This window comes from Pongo abelii, chromosome 1 (assembly GCF_028885655.2).
Source record: "Pongo abelii isolate AG06213 chromosome 1, NHGRI_mPonAbe1-v2.0_pri, whole genome shotgun sequence".
Lineage (NCBI taxonomy): Eukaryota > Metazoa > Chordata > Mammalia > Primates > Hominidae > Pongo > Pongo abelii.
In genome coordinates, this window is record NC_071985.2 from 28,848,317 (window position 1) to 28,865,163 (window position 16,847).

The following is a 16,847-nucleotide window of genomic DNA, read 5'->3' on the forward strand; positions in this document are numbered from 1 at the left end:
AATGAGAAGAAAGTTTGAATATCACAAACCTAAATTTTTAATCTAATGCTATAATCATAGCAGATGTAAGCACAGCATACTAACAATTTCTTATTAGATTCTTTCTGTTTTAGGAATTCAAAGTCATTTGTGTTAAAATTACATATGTGACAATGGTCCCATTATATTCTAATAAAAGTCACGATGTGTATTTTCTCACTCTATACAAACCTATCACATATGGCATAAATGTTAAAACATTTGCTTCATTTTTAAAGTACTAAAATGTGCATCTGAGAAATTTTTCCCATTTAAGTAATTAATGAAGTAACGTGAAACAGTTTTGGTTTGCTAAGGCAATCCCCTTCCTAACTGCTTTCTTTTCTCTCTCTGTTGTTTCATATTTTCAATCCTTTAAAGAAACATTCTTATTTTGTACTGTGAGTTATCTGAAAGACTAGTAGTTCTTGTGAAAGAAGGAAGAAGAGCAAATGAAGCAATAAAAGGAAACTCATCTGTGAACAATATTAACTTCTAACTAGATTTTTAATTAAGAAGGTTACCAGCAAGGTCTCTGGACTTTATCTGAAAACTCACAAAAGTTTAAATGGCTTAGGCCACCACCGTTTGTCATTTTATATAACAGCTAAGACATCAGATACTATCAGTAAATGGATTATTCATTTAATATAAGTCTAATTTTCAGAGGTCAATTCTGAATACTTGAAAATACTTCAAAATATTTGAATATTTCAAATCCTGAATACTTCAAAATGTATGATACAAGATTTTATTCTATTGAATAGAAGAGATAAATTTCTTTCATATAGTACATGTATTTAAGTAGTAGATAGTTTTCAAGCAACTACTTGGTAAGTCATAAACATTACATTTTATATCATGTCTTTTCTTCATATATTGATGAAATGTAGAATTGTACCTAATAGAAAATTTAGAATGACTGATTTTACAGAACATCACATATTAATGATAAACTCACATTCTAATTACTTATTAAATTAATTAAATTTACCTTTTGTAGACTGGTAGGATTTAGCTGAGTTTTGTCTATTATTTTCACAGCAACCTAAAAAAGAAGAATCATTAAACTTTATTTGAAAAATGCATATTTTAATGAATAAAACTTACAAAAAATCCAACTTTTGTTTCATTCCTAACTAGATATAATTTAGCTCTTTTTAGGTGTTCACATAATCAGATAGTAACATTTTGATAATTTGGCAGCTCAGATCTTTTGATCCTGAGCCAATGAAATGAAAGCTTTGTTATTTCTTCTAAGTTTCCTTCTTTAAAGTAAAAATCATCCTGTATCTTAACCTTTTACTCATGATCTTGATAAGCAACAATTATAGGGGGAAGTGGCTTGTGAACGTGCAGTAAGTTAAATATTATGTGAATAAAACCATTATGTTGGTAGACAGATTGGATATCTAAGTTTACTTAGAGCAAACTGACAAAATGGACTTGAATATCTAAGGCTCTGCCCAGTATTACCTGTCTCTGAATGGCTCCTGGGGTCAGAATAGACAGAAGGAACCAAATTCAATGGGAAACGACAATAATATTATACATAGAGCAAAGTGAAAATTTATTAAAAATATTTTCATTGAGGTTTTGTTTTTTTTGAGACAGGATCTCACTCTGTTGCTGAGGCTGAAGTGCAGTGGTGCTATCACAGTTCACTGCAGCCTTGACCTCCCAGGCTCAAGTGATCCTCACCTCAAGCTCCCAAGTAGCTACAGTTGCATACCACCATGCCCAGCTAATTTTTGTATTTTTTGTAGAGCTGGGGTTTTGCCATGTTGCCTAGGCTGGTCTTGAACTCCTGGCCTCAAGCAATTATGCCCACTTCAGCCTCCCAAGGTGCTGGGATTGCAGGCATGAGCCACTGCATTGGGTCTGATTGAGATTTTTTTTTTATAATGTCCTAATCAGATCTAGTAAATGTTATATAATACAAAATGTTACACGTTTATTCAAATAAAGTCTTTAACCCTAGCATACAGGTATATATACACAATATACATATGTGCAAATATATAAATTCTTACTATATAAATACATGTAACTTAAAACACATGAGATTTTAGAAATCCAATTATCTTATTACCTGAGAAAACCACCCATATAGAAGTACTTGTTCAATGTAGTCTCTAAACAGATACAAATTAGCAGGTGACTTTCTACATATTTATACCTAACTTATATCAAGCAGCAAGGACTTTTGTTCCTGAGGGCTGGGCAGCAATGGCAATCAGAAAGGTTCACAGAAATCATATAATGAAAGTCAGAATCTGAGGAAAGCTCATCTGCAGCACACCTGATTTATGAGATGCTAATATACAGGAATGATCCTTTTCTAAATATTAAAAGGTCAACTTTTATGCCATGATAAACCTCTGTCTACTAATGTTCTGTTCACACATACCCCAGTGTTTACCATATTGAAACTGTCATTTTACTCCCAAACATGGGCTATAGGGAAGCTTTAACAAGACTCCAGAGAGGTCCAGACAGATATTAAAAGGCATTGTGCAAACTTACCTCTCTACCAGTTAGAACGTGTCTTGCCAATTTGACTTTGGCAAAATTTCCCTTCCCTATTGTTTTTTGTAAACGGTAATTTCCAATGTGAGGCTGTTCATCTGTTGCTGACGTAATGGAGTTTCTACACCGGGGGATGTTCTGTCTGCTACTCGACTTGGTAGGCTGGATGTGTGGTTCAGTATATCCATCCACAGACGTATGCTAAGAAAAAGTTTACAAGATTTCATTGTTAATTAAATTATATTATAAAAGGACAAGTAAAAAGAGTACAAATAATTATTATTACCAATTCTTCAATAAAAACATATTGCACTACATCCTTTTAAAGTTTGAGCATTCTATTTATAATTTCTTCTGGACTTCAGCTCCCTTTACCAGGTAGAGTATAATTGTTTAAAATGAAATATTCAGGCCAGGCATGGTGGCTCATGCCTGTAATCCCAGCACTTAAGGAGGCCAAGGCAGGCAGATCACTTGAGGTCAGGAGTTCATGACCAGCCTGGCCAAAACAGTGAAACCCCATCTCTACTAAAAACACAAAAACTAGCCGGTTGTGGTGGCACATGCCTGTAATCCCAGCTACTCAGGAGGCTGAGGGAGGAGAATCGCTTGAACCTGGGAGGCGGAAGTTGCAGTGAGCCAAGATCACTTCAGCCTGGGTGACAGAGTGGGACTCCATCTCAAAAAAATAAAATAAAGTGAAATATTCTACATGGCTTTAGGGACATGCTTTTAATTTAAAATTGTAAATAAATATACAGCCAGAAGCCTCACAAACCATTATTCCTATAAAGGTGTTATCGCTTTAGGTTGTGATGACAGTATAGATCAGGGCTGCTTCATTAAAAAGGCAGAACGTCTTTATTGCCAAGACAACCTCATGGGTGTAAATCTCTTTCTCAAAACTAGCCCAGCCATTTGTCATGTTCTTGCTTCCATTTTCTGGGCATATAACTCAAAGAACTGACCAATCAGCAGCCTGCCTCAAGTATACCTCTAATTCATTTCTGCCCAACCCCCTCACCTAGTTTATCATGTCCAAGTGAAAGCTATCTATAGTCCTGCCCAGGTCCATAATCTATCCATTGCATCAGTGCTGTTCTGGAGGCAAAGATGTCACTTTGTCTCATGGTCTCACGCTAACCTACAATTGCAATGGAGAGCTGATCCTGTTCACCTATGAACTCAGCACCTAAATTCCCAGGTCAAGCTGCCTAACCAGCTCTGTTTCACTAGCTGTGATTGTTCCTGCTCTTGTCTAGCTTTGTCTGCACTTTGACATACATAAAATTTCTAGCAGTTTTTGTGAAAATGTTGAATCACACATAATAAACACAACATCTTTCTCTGGCTTCTTAAAAAATTGCTGAAGAAGAGTAAAACAAAATAACAAAGGAAAGGATATCTTTTGTTTGCAAAATAACTAATGCAGAGTTATATTGCCCCACCTATACAAGCAACAGCTTCCTAAAGAATTTTGATCTAAAGGCAACATTAAAGAGGAATCCATTTACCAATCTCATGCAAAGCATGATTCAAAGTCATTTTTCTATTTGTTACTACTTTTTGTTTTATTTTATGATAATTTTTAAAAACTCAGCTCAGGATTAAGGGTTTTTGCTGGGTCTTATATACACATCTGCAGCCTCTGGCCTCATTCTGTGTTAGATGCGCTTTGGTGTATTCTCGCCACAACTTGTACTTCCACGTATCACAGCACGCTTTCCATTGTGCTATCATTATACATTTACTCGTCTGTCTCCCACCACCCTATTATAAACAATTTTAGGGCACAGATGTTTTCTTTTCATCTTTATATACTCAGCACCTTACAGGCTGCCAGACACACAGGAAGGATTCAATAAAGCAATAGTTTTCACAGTGTTATCCCTGGACCAGCACCATCAGAATCATCTGAGAACTTGTTCAAAATGCAAATTCTCTGGTCTTATTCCAGACCTACTGAATATGAAACTCTGGGGGTAGGGTCCAGCAATCTGTGTTTCAACAAGTTCTCCAGGTGATTCTGATGCATGCCAACATTTGAGAACTGCAATGAAAATAATGTAAGGAGTAAAATATAAAGTTATTCACTGGCTCTTGGAGACTCTTCTATTATCTGGGTAGAAACAAGAGATTTTAATTATAGTACTTAATTTCTAAGAGTTAACAGACTGCCATTATATTTCCTACAACTAGTACTTCTCTACCTGAACTTGTTCTGCAGGGAATGCTGACTTCTCCAGCCTTCAAGATGTATCTTTTTTTTTTTTCCCCTGAGACAGGGTCTTGCTCTGTCACCCAGGCTGGAGTGCAGGGGCACGATCACTGCTCACTGCAGCCTCAAGTGATCCTCCCACTTCAGCCTCTTGAGTAGCTGGGACTACAAGTGTGCACTGCTGCCCCTGGCTACTTTTTTAACTGGTTTTTTTTTTTGTTTTGTTTTGTTTTGTTTGTAGAGATGGAGTCTCATCATGTTGGCCAGGCTGTTCTCAAACTCCTGGGCTCAAGCAATCCTCCCACCTCAGCCTCCCAAAGTGCTGAGATATAGGCATAAGCCACTACTTCTGGCCATTCATCTTTCAAGATTTAATATGAGTATCTCCTCCACACAGCTTTCTATGTCTTTTCACAGAGATGATTATTCCTCTTTTCTGTTGCTATCTATATACCCAATACATACTTCAACTATTAGAACTCTCACACCATCTTCTAAGTACTTGTCCATGGTCTGTGTTTACCGTTGACTTAAAGCTCCTAAAGCCCCATAACTTAATATAGTGTTAGGCACAAATAAGGCATTAGACACATACTAACTAAATTGAAGGGATTTAGTAACCTCATACTCCTGATACCCTTATAGAATGTCTTCTGAGGAATAAGTCCATGCTGTCCAGATCTTTGACGCATATAAAAGCAATATGCATTAAAATACTTGAGATGTAACTCAGCTCCTAATGCTGGTTGTAGGCTGTATATTAATACTATACCACATTTTGATGGACTGTATTATTAATCCCAAATTTTTACACCCTTTGCCATGTAACTTTTCCAGGACCCTCCCACTGAGGGTGGGGGCATACTTTCCCACTCTTTGGGTTCAGTCACGTGATTTTGTTTTTTTTTTTTAGCCAATAAAATGAGTTAGAAATGATGGTATGCGAGTCCCGAGCTAGACTTCAAGAGGCCTTGTTGTGTCTCAACTTGCTGTCTGCCATCACCATGAGAAGGACTTATCCACGCTGACAGCAGGATGATGAGAAATACATGGAGCAGAGTCACTCCCAGTTAAGCCAAGATTTAATCAACTGATCCCCAGCTGACTCTGACTCATGAGAAATCATAAATGGTTCTTGGTTTAAGCCACTTAGGTTGGGATGATTTAGGTTGGGATGATTTGTTACACGGCAATGTCAGTAGATACACAATGCTATCATTATTTTAAAATTAAAAAGTAAACATAAGAGAAAAGGGAAAAACTTATGAACAATTAGAAGATTCTTATCAGACATGTTTACATTTTAGCAGAGTCTGAAAAGAAAGGATGAGGGAGGGAGGGAGGAAGGAAGGAAAGAAGGAAGGAAGGAGGGAAGGAAGGAAAGAAGGAAGGAAGGAGGGAAGGAAGGAAAGAAGGAAGGAAGGAAGGAGGGAAGGAGAGAAGGAGGAGGGAAGGAGGAAAGGAGAGAAAGAGGAGGGAAGGAGTGAGGGAAGGAGGGAGAAAGGACAGAAGGAAGGAAGAAGGAAGGAAAGATAGGAAGGGGAGAAGGAGGAGGGAAGGAAGAAAGGAGGTGCGAAGGAGGGAAGGAGGGAAGGAAGAGGGAAGGGGGGAAAGGGGGGAGGGAGGGAGAGGGAGGGAGGGAGAGAAGAAAAAAAAAAGGAGCTATATACGGTCAATTCCCTAAGGAGAAACCCTTGATTGTAAGCTATATGGGAGCAGAATCCTTGATTATTTTGCATCCCCATCACTAAGTATGGTGTAACACAGAGATCGACAAACGATTCTGAAGAAATAATACCCATGGGCCTATAGGCTGTAGTTGGCCAATCCTTGGTGTAACATGTCACATTTTGGGATACAGGTTTAAATTGTTCTCAATGATTTTTTTAAAAGATCTCCTAGCTCTCAACATTAAACATGATCGTTTATACACAATACATTTATATGTCTTAAATAAAAAATCAGAATATACAGCATATATTTTATATTATATATATTATACATTCTGAATATATTATATATTCTGATTATAAGATACTTACCAAAACAAATATTTTCAAAAATTACATCTTTCCTTAGGATTGCTACAGCATCACTTAGGAGACAACCTTTCCTTGGAAGGACTCTTTGAAGTACAGTTTGGGATAGCTGATCTCACTTTCCTGATCAATAGCTTAATTCTCAAATAGAAAATGTGGCAAGAATATCAATTCAGCTCATGCTAGATTAAACAGTGAATTTAATTTAGAACTACCTCAATCCTAAGGCTGTTAGATAGAAGAAATTATGTTAGCTCAATTACAGCATGTTTATGAATTTTAATTTCTACCTTTATCTGAAAACACAAGTTCCAATCCTGTCATTCTTTCTTCAAGTTTTCCACTTAATCCAGTAGACTGTGAATTCCTTCATTCTTTCTGCAGCAGTGGTAATGTGACCCTAAAGCTTGCCCTGAGTGTGCAGTGTAGTCAAAGTAATCAGAGATAATGATTTCATTAGCTCTTCAGTGCTGCATCCCATGGAGCACCAGACTCAAATTCCTGATTAATAAGAGAATTTTCCCTGCCTTTAATACTGACTGAAATGAAGTTCTTCTACTCACTGGCTATACATCCTTGGAAATATTTTTAAAAAATTGCAATGTTTTATGACAGTCACTAAATCTGCTTGGTGACTGAATATTCAAATGCTCCTAAAAAGTCAGATCACATATTAGACCTGAAGGTAGGGCTGCCACAGCTCTGCTCTCAGGACTTTGGAATATGCTATTTTTGCATACCACAACCACCCTCTGGCCAAGTGATATTAGCACCAATACAGGTCATTGCAATTTAGAAACAATAACCAAACTTTCATTTCTCAAAGTCATTTTATTAAAGGAGTAAGGAAGTTCTGCTTCCAACAAAGAATAGTTTGTAACTAACTAAACCTATCAGCAGACAAAAATATAATCTGTAGACAAAATATTAAAAACAACTGTTTGAAGGCTCTGAAGAGCCACAAAAAAGCAGGCAAAGTCTTAAGGGAAGTTGATCATTGAATGAAGAAAAATTTCACAACGTAGAATCTGGGTTGTTATAGTTTCGAGCTGGGGGCAAACTCTGGCCCACCTCGCTCCATGTGACTTAAACTCAAGCAGGCAGCAACAGTTTTATTGGCTAAAAAGGAGTCTGAGGATAGGTTTGGGAGCTCACAAAATGGCTGGAAAGCGAGAGAGAAAACCTTGGGAAAAATGAAGTCATGGAGGGGAAAAATGAAGTCATGGAGAAGAAAAATGAAATTTGTATATTAATTGCAGGTGCTTTGCTAAGTCCCAAACGATGTATAAGCAAGACAACCTCTAAGGAACACATGAGAACAAGGCAGTTAGAAGTGTAAGACAATAAAGTAGATATTTGGCCTGTTGGCCACCACAAGGGAGGCTGAATTTGAAGTTTGAGTGAAGCCAAATTAACTGTCTGCTAAAGCAAAAATCAACACTTCAGAAGATAATTAAATTCAGAGTCTCCGTAGAGTATCAATAAAAATGTCCAGTATGTAAGTAAAACTTACTAGACACATGAAGGAACAAATATGATTCATTGTCAAGAGAAATAATAGTCAAAAGAAACAGATCCCAAGATGACCCAGAAGTTGGAATCGGCAGGCAAGAACTTTAAAGCAGATATTATAAATACATTTTTTAAAGTAAGGGAAAATATGGCCAGAAGGAACAAGTATATGGGAAATGTTAGCAGAAAAATGAAAACTATAATAAAGAGACAAATGGCAGTTCTACAATATACTACATAAACAATATACACTACATACATACTACAATATATACTACATATACTACAATATACTACAGTACTGCAACATTAAAAAAGAAAAATTCATTGGATAGGATTACAGTAGACTGCAAAGAAGAAAGGGTCAATGAACTTGAAGACAGATTAATAAAATTTAGCCAATCTTAACAACTGGGACACAGGAAGACTGAATAAAAATAAAGCCTTGGCCAGGCGCATGGCTCATGCCTGTAATCCCAGCACTTCGGGAGGCTGAGGCGGGTGGACCACGAGGTCAGGAGATGGAGACCATCCTGGCTAACACAGTGAAACCCCATCTCTACTAAAAATACAAAAAATTAGCCGGGCGTGGTGGCAGGTGCCTGTAGTCCCAGCTACTCAGGAGGCTGAGGCAGGAGAACAGTGTGAACCCAGGAGGCAGAGCTTGCAGTGAGCCGAGATCGCACCACTGCACTCCAGCCTGGGCGACAGAGCGAGACTCCATCTCAAAAAAAAAAAATAAAATAAATAAACAAAGCCTCTATGATCTGTGGTGGGTCAATATCACATAAACTGTCACATGTATAAATGGGGCCCAGAGAAGGAATAAAAGAAAATAGGGTAGAAAAAATTACTTGAAGTAATAATGGCCATACAATTCCTCCAAACTGTAAATTCTAAGAAGGATAAATACCAAAAGAAAAAAAAAAAAAACCCGGTGTAGAAGATCACTGTCAAATTTCTGAAACCATGCATAGAGGAAAACAAAAACCTTAAAAGGAGTCAGGGAAAAATGACACATTCACACATAGGGATAACAATACAAATGGCAACTCACTTCTCATTAATCAACAACGGAAGTCAGATGACAACATTTTTAAAGTGCTACAGAAAAATCAAATGCAAGCCAAAATTCATTATCCAGTGAAAACATTCCTCAAAAAAGGCAAAAAAGACATTTTTAGATTAACAAAAACTGAAAGAATTTGTTGCCAACAGACATACACTATAAAAAATGCTAAAGAAATGAAAGTAACAATAGCGGGTAAAATGAATCTATATAAATGAATAAAGAGCTCTGGAACTAGAAAATATGTGAGTAAATACAAAACAGTACACATTTTTCCATCTCTTCATTTATTTAAAAGACATATGACTGTTTAAAGCAAAGCATAATACTGTACGTGGAACTTATAAGCAGAAGTAAGTATATGTGAAAACAAACCACAATCAGAGATTTCAACATTACTCTCTCAATAGCTGAAAGAACAACTATACATAAAAAAACAACCACCGGGCACGGTGGCTCACTCCTGTAATCCCAGCACCTCAGGAGGCTGAGGAGGGCAGATCACCTGAGGTCAGGAGTTCAAGACCAGCCTGACCAACACGGAGAAACCCCGTCTCTACTAAAAATACAAAAAATTAGCCGGGCGTGGTGGTACATGCCTGTAATCCCAGCTACTTGGGAGGCTGAGGCAGGAGAATCGCTTGAACCCGGGAGGCAGAGGTTGTGGTGAACAGAGATCGCACCATTGTACTTCAGCCTGGGCAAAAAGACCGAAACTCTGTCTCCAGAAAAAAAAAAGAAAAAAAAAGAAAAGAAAAAACAGTAAGGATACACAAAATCTGAACAACACTATCAAGTTATGGAAGGTTACAGATTTCTTAAAGCACATAGTTCTTAAACTCTAAGTCAAGAACCCTTCTCTAGCTCCCTTAAGCTCTTCCCATAGATATTTTAGTTCTCTTTAGAGTGACAACCTTGTCTTGTTATCAAAGGATAACTTAAAGAACAGCTACTTTGCCGGCTGCAGTGGTGTTTGCCTGTGGTCCCAGCTACTCAGGAGGCTGGTGGGAGGATCGCTTGAGCCCAAGAGTTCTGGGCTGTAGTACACTATGTTGACCTGGTGTTTGCACTAAGTTCAGCATCAATATGGTGACCTCCTGGGAATGGGGGACCACCAGGTTGCCTAAGGAGGGGTGAACCAGCCCTGGTCAGAAACAGAGCAGGTAAAAACACCCGTGCTGATCAATAGCAGGACTGCACCTGTGTACAGCTGCCGCATTCCAGCCTGGGCAACATAGTGAGACCCTGTCTCTAAAGAAATAAAAATAAATAAATAAAAAAGAACAGTTACATCTGTATAGGAACATGGCTGAAGATACATTAATAATAATTAATACCTACTTCATAAGGATCCAAGCAATGAATCTGCCTGAGTTTAGTTGTCAGAAATATTTCTCTGACCTGGTACGCTTCCTTTATTATGTTACTATACAATAATCTCTCCCTCTTTCCCCTGTTTTGGCATTTGAAGGTGAATTTTCATATTAAATAGTACAATGGTGGATGCTGTCAGTGACGGTACTTTTATGAGTGACAGAAAATGTTTTAACAGCTGGAAAAGAATGCTTATGAAGCACAGAAGACCTGTGATTCTCCTCCTCCATGTTCATACTGCACTTGAAACACTCTTTTACATAATACTTACAACCTTACAATGAAACTATCTTATTTTTTTAAACCATGTTCTATGAAACTGTGAGCTTTTATGTTGTCAAGCACTACGTCTTTCACATGCATTATCATTCAGTATAGTGACTAGTACATGAATGGACCCACTAAATATGTTATCTTCTATTGTTAAATACTCAACTTAAATCCTTCTGCAAATTGGCCAATAATTATTTTATCTGGTTCTTTAAAATCAACAAAACTAAAAGTCCTCAACAAAATGTAACTTAATTACAAACAAAAAAATCAATTTTATTTGATATATCAGAGCTTATTTCAATGAGATGTCAATAAATTTGATAAGACAGTCACATACCTATTTCCAAAAACATAAAACACAAAAATACGAGGTCTAATAATGGAAAAGGAAAAAGCTATTGAAATAAATTGCCACTAAAACCTTCTGACAGCTACTATGCAATGCACAGCATAAATCCAAAGGGAGAAATTGTACAATATGTTCCTGCCTGCCCTTATTGAGCAAGTGCACACTTTTCCAAATGTTCATATTACAAGTAGTCTTTTACCTGGTTTGTTTTTAGGTACTAGAAAAGGGTTCAGTTTTAAAACCTAAACAGTAAGATAATAATGAAGAAAAGTAGCCAATACAGTTTATTAATAGAGATCCAAGGAACCTAAATGAAATATTAGCTGATATCACCAATAACATATTCAACAATTAGCACTTCAATCAATTAGCTGTATGATCAGAAGGCAAAGTTAACTCTATACAAGAAAAATATTACAATTTACTGCTTCAACTTGAAAAACATAGAGTAGTACTGAGATAAACCATAAAAACAGAAACAAGAATATCCCATCAAACACCCTCATTCAACAAAGCAGTAGTACTAGATATATCAGCAATACTTCTTAAGAAGATATATATATGGAAAAGATTTATTTGTATTATCTTTCTGCAGCTGGTATAAATATAAATCTAGAAAATCCAAGTAAATCAATAAAGTATCTTTTGGAGGTTCAAAAAGTTGTAAGAGACAGGAAACATCCTTAATAATCATTACATTCTGAGAAAAATCACTGGGTTAACTCTTCACTCATCCTTTCGTATTTAGCCTAGATATCACTTCCCAGGAAACACCACACATCATATTGGAGTTGCTACTCCTTCTTCAACTAAGCCAGGTTCAGTGTCATATTTGGTCTTTCTATTACTATTTCTAGCACTGCACTGTTCCAAATTTGTAAATTAATTTTTATGAAATGATATACTATTCACCATTGTTTCTTACATCCTTGCACTTCTCTTAGATTTACTTTTTCTAGTTTGTAAAATTTTTTTCAGATAGGTGTGTAGGTGCTATACTTTCTGAATCTTTACAGCTACTAATTTTTCTTATTTCAACTTCACATGTAAACAATAATTCCATTAGATACAGAACAGGTACAAAGGAACATTTTCCCACTTACTTCTGGACTTATTCCAGAAGGTTGAACCTTTTAGAAACATGACTTACTGATATCTATAAACATATCACAAACTGTGACCTCTGAATGACAAAACAACAAAAGACAGAAGAAATCCTACAGAAGTTCCAGGTGAAAAAAAATTTTTACAAAACCTTTGTCTAACGAATAGATCTAAATGCAAACATATGTGATATGTTAGTGTGAAATTTAGCACTTCATATCAATGAAGAAGTAATAAATTATTCAACAAACGGTATTGGAACAGTTAGAAAAAATAAAGCTGAATCTCTAGGAGTGAGGTATCACTCTTTACTCCAAAATAAATTTACAATTGATTAAGGATATAAATGTAAAAACAAACAGAAAAAAACACAAAGACGAAGAAACCACAAAAGTACTAGAAGAAAGAATCGACAGTCCAGCAAGTGTTTTTTAGTCTCAGCATGGGAAATGGCTCTCTAGGTATAACATAAAATAAAAGTCACTATAAAAAAGTTTAATAAATGTGACATCACAAATTTAAAAGACAGTAGGTTTTTTAAAAAACTCTCCTTATATCAAAGTAAAGAGGCAGATAATAAATTGAGAAAAAATATTTGTAACATATGGCAGGCAAATGGTTAATTTTAAAATACTAAACCTTCCACAAGTCAATTTTTAAAATGGGCAAATATGAATGGGCACAGGATGTATACAGATATTTCACAGAAACAGACATGTATGTGACTTTTAAACATATGAAGTAAATCATAAGTGAAATATAAATTAAAGCTACAATAAAATCTATTTTTCATCTATCAGATTACAATGATTAGAGTTTGATAGCATTTGATGGTGATGGTATAGAACTAGGCATACTTACATATCATTGGTCACAGTGAAAATTGACACAAATTCTATGTATAGGAGGAGCTGGGAGACAACTATCAAGTAAATTCCCACAATCCTTGGGCTAGAAATTTTACTTCTAGTAATTAGTTTTGCAGACATAGTCACAAATGAGTGTAAAGATGAACACATACAATATTTATTGTAGCACTGTTTGTAACAGCAAAAAACAGAAGCAAGCACAAAGTCCTCCAATAGGCAGAGCTGGTTATGTATGTATGGTATGTTCTTTGTAAATGTGTATATGTGCACATGTGCCTCCATGCACATGCTTCAATAAGCACAGACTATCTCCAGAAGGTTACACAAGTCACAGAAGAGAAAGTAGTTACCTCTAGAAAAGGGAGCTAGGGGACTGGGAAACGGAGTATAGGGAACATTTTCTTTTTCATATCATATCATCACACTCTTTGTTAAATATCCTGCAACAGATCCCCATTTTATTCAGAGTAAAATCAAAGCCCTTATATGGCCAATAAGGTTAAGACTAACAAAGTCTGACCCCCTATTACCTCTCTGCCCTCATTTACTACTATACCCCTTCTCACTCACCTTGCTCCAGCCAAATTGGTTTCATAGCCGTTCTTCAGGAATGTCTGGCACACTCATACAACAGGTCGTTTGCTCTAGCTGTTCCTTCTGCCTAGAACATTCTTCTCTCAGGTATCAGTTTGTCCAATTCCTTCAGGTCCCTCAAGTCTTTGCTTAAATCTCATCTTTGCAGTGAGGTTTACTTTGACCTATTTCATACCACACATCTCCTTTGCCTTACTGATTGATTGTTTATTAGTGTTGTCTCACCCTCATAAGAACAAAGATATTTATTGCATTTACTTTTATATCCCAAGTGTCTGAGAAAGTACAAATATCAAGAAGTACTAAAAAGGTTTAAATATAATAATTTAACAATATTTTAACAAACATATCTATTATATTACTGAACATAAGTGGGTTGCATTAACCTATTCAAAAGAAAAAGACTTTTTATACCATGAGAGGGGTGTACCTAAATTCAACTATATGCTGCCCATAAGAGACACATCTAAAACAACTGAAGTAAAAAAAGGTAAAAGTAAAATATACTAGACAAATACAAATGGATAGAAAGCAGGGGCCATGTGGTAATTAAGAGGATAAGCTTTAAAGCTAGACAGACTTAATATCAAATAGTGCCTATGCCACTAAGTAATGTGACCTTCGGGAAGTTACCTCTCTGAGCCTCAGTTTACTATTCTATAAAATGTTGTTATTACTTATAATTCAAGGATTTTTAAATTAGAATTATACAAAAGAGAGCATTTAACACAGTGCTTGGCACATGCTCAATACCGGAACCTACTGTGATTACTGTCCTCGTCACAATTCAAAGTGGAACAAATGCCTTTCAATATTTTTGATATCAGAAAAACAGTCCTAATCCGAGTTGTTTTAAAATAAAGGGAAAGTCCAGAGTAGCAATTCTAGCTTTCGGATATCTCTTCAGGAATCGGAAGAGGCCTGAATAGCCTTTAATGTGAAAAGGCTTACCACACAACTGGTAGCTCTCCTGTGTTTTTCCATCCCTCTTAGGTAAAACACAAGTACTAATTTTGTCCTATCAGAAGCTTCTTTAGTATTTACTCCATGAGCAAGCAATTCCACTTCTAAGATTTTAGCCTACAAATAAATTCCCACACATATGAAAGTGAAATTACACAAGTACAGGTCAGACATTCGCTGCAATAAAATATTTGTAATAACAAAAGGTCAGAAACAACCTAAATAGCCATCAGTAGCAAACTTGGTTAAATATGTCCATACAGTCGAGTATTAAGCAATTTTTAGAAATAAAATCTTTATATAGTGATAGCAATCATTTCTAAGACATACTATTACATTTAAAGTGTCATATGCTGCCATTTGTGTAAGGGAGAAATCTGTATTTGCTTATATATACATAAAATGTATCTGAAAACAAACTCAAGATACTAAGGACTAGGTGGGGAAGAAAACTTCACTGGCATACCCTTTTGAACTTTTAAAATTTTCATGTATTTGAATATATTACCTATCAACAAAAATATTTAAACAAAAGACTATTAAGTAGTTAGTTTCTAAGTAGTTACTTAGCAGATGTTACCAGTTTCTCAAGCTTACAGTGAGGATTAAATAAAATAATGTCTAAAAAAGCATTCAACACAGAAGATGTTGTCAGTGTTGAGTAAATGATGGCTGCTATTAAGTAGTTACTAAGTAGATATAAACTACTTACCTACTTTCTAAGCAAATTAGTAGATTATACCTGAATTTGTTCACCAAAGGCTAACTAAATATCTACTATGTATTGACATTTTTGTCTTCAATTTCATTATTTGTTTAGTTAATACTGCTGTCATTAGGGAACTATATGCCCACACAGATTACATTTACTGATCCTGGCAAGCACAGTGTATTTACATCCACTCACATCACCTCCTTTTAGAAATGAACAAATAAACCAAAAAACCCCAGCAATGGTTTGCTCTCAGTAAACTGCTTGACCAATAATAGTTTCAAGTACAAATGTTTTCTCGTCTGCCGATGGAGATCCAAACTAGAAAATTCTAGCAGATAGCTGTATGGTGAAATGGTGTGACTCAGTATTATTCTTCATTAATAGATCATTCAAGACTAAATAGCATATGACTCAGTATTATTCTTCATTAATAGATCATTCAAGACTAAATAGCATAGGTTTATGTCTTAAATGGTGGTTCCTTCATCTGGTCGCTTCTCTTCCATTTTGTCCTAGCTTCTACTATGAGCAGAATACGTTGGCAACTACTTGTAATCCCTGAAAACAGGAATAATGTTACTACCAGTCCAATAATAGTAATAGCAGCCATCATTTACTCAACACTGACAATGTCTTCTGTGTTGAATGCTTTTTTAGACATTATATTATTTAATCCTAATTGTAAGCTTGAGAAACTGGTAACATTACCCAATTTAAAGATGAGACATCAGAAGCTTGGAAAGCAAAACAAATTGCCAGTGGTCACACAGCTAGTAAATGTCAGTTCCAGAGGTAAAACCTAGATCCATCTTACTATAAGACCTATGCTTTTCACTAGAGCTACCTCCCGAAACCTTCCTCCTATCCCAACATTAACAGTCTCTGAAGATACCAAAGGATTCCTCTTGGGGCTGAGTGTTTACAGAGTGTTATCAGCTTTCATCTACATGGAAAGCTTTGTAAGTCAGGCTCTGCCCCTTGTGCCAGAGGCTTGTGACTGTCCAGCCTTACCAATAACTAAAAACAGTAAGTGAGAGAAAAACATCAAAAATCTGATGAGAATTCTTACAGGCACAGACAAGGAAAAATCCCATTGATATCTCTCACTGGCTACTACAACAAGGCCAGTTTCCTCCTACAGAGTCTTTAGCCTGAGCTTTTGGGCTAGGGAAGCCTTTGTTTCCTTCCCACTCCCAGTTATATTTTGTTGCTCCAACCCCC

The 16,847-nt window shown here is 36.1% G+C and overlaps 1 protein-coding gene across 9 annotated transcripts in view; it reads right to left on the reverse strand.

Annotated features, from left to right (window-relative positions):
* MARK1 (microtubule affinity regulating kinase 1) overlaps positions 1 to 16,847 on the reverse strand; it is a 136,584-nt gene that overhangs the window by 81,706 nt on the left and 38,031 nt on the right. For all 9 annotated transcript variants that reach the window (XR_008509775.2, XM_054520125.2, XM_054520119.2 and 6 more), the window contains exons 2-3: positions 2,545 to 2,748; positions 1,013 to 1,066 (exon numbers count right to left, since the gene is read on the reverse strand). Coding sequence is in view for 7 of the 9 variants with exons in the window: in XM_054520125.2 (XP_054376100.1) it covers positions 1,013 to 1,066; positions 2,545 to 2,748 (258 nt within the window). In the remaining 2 variants the exon portion in view is untranslated. The remainder of the gene's footprint in view (positions 1 to 1,012; positions 1,067 to 2,544; positions 2,749 to 16,847) is intronic.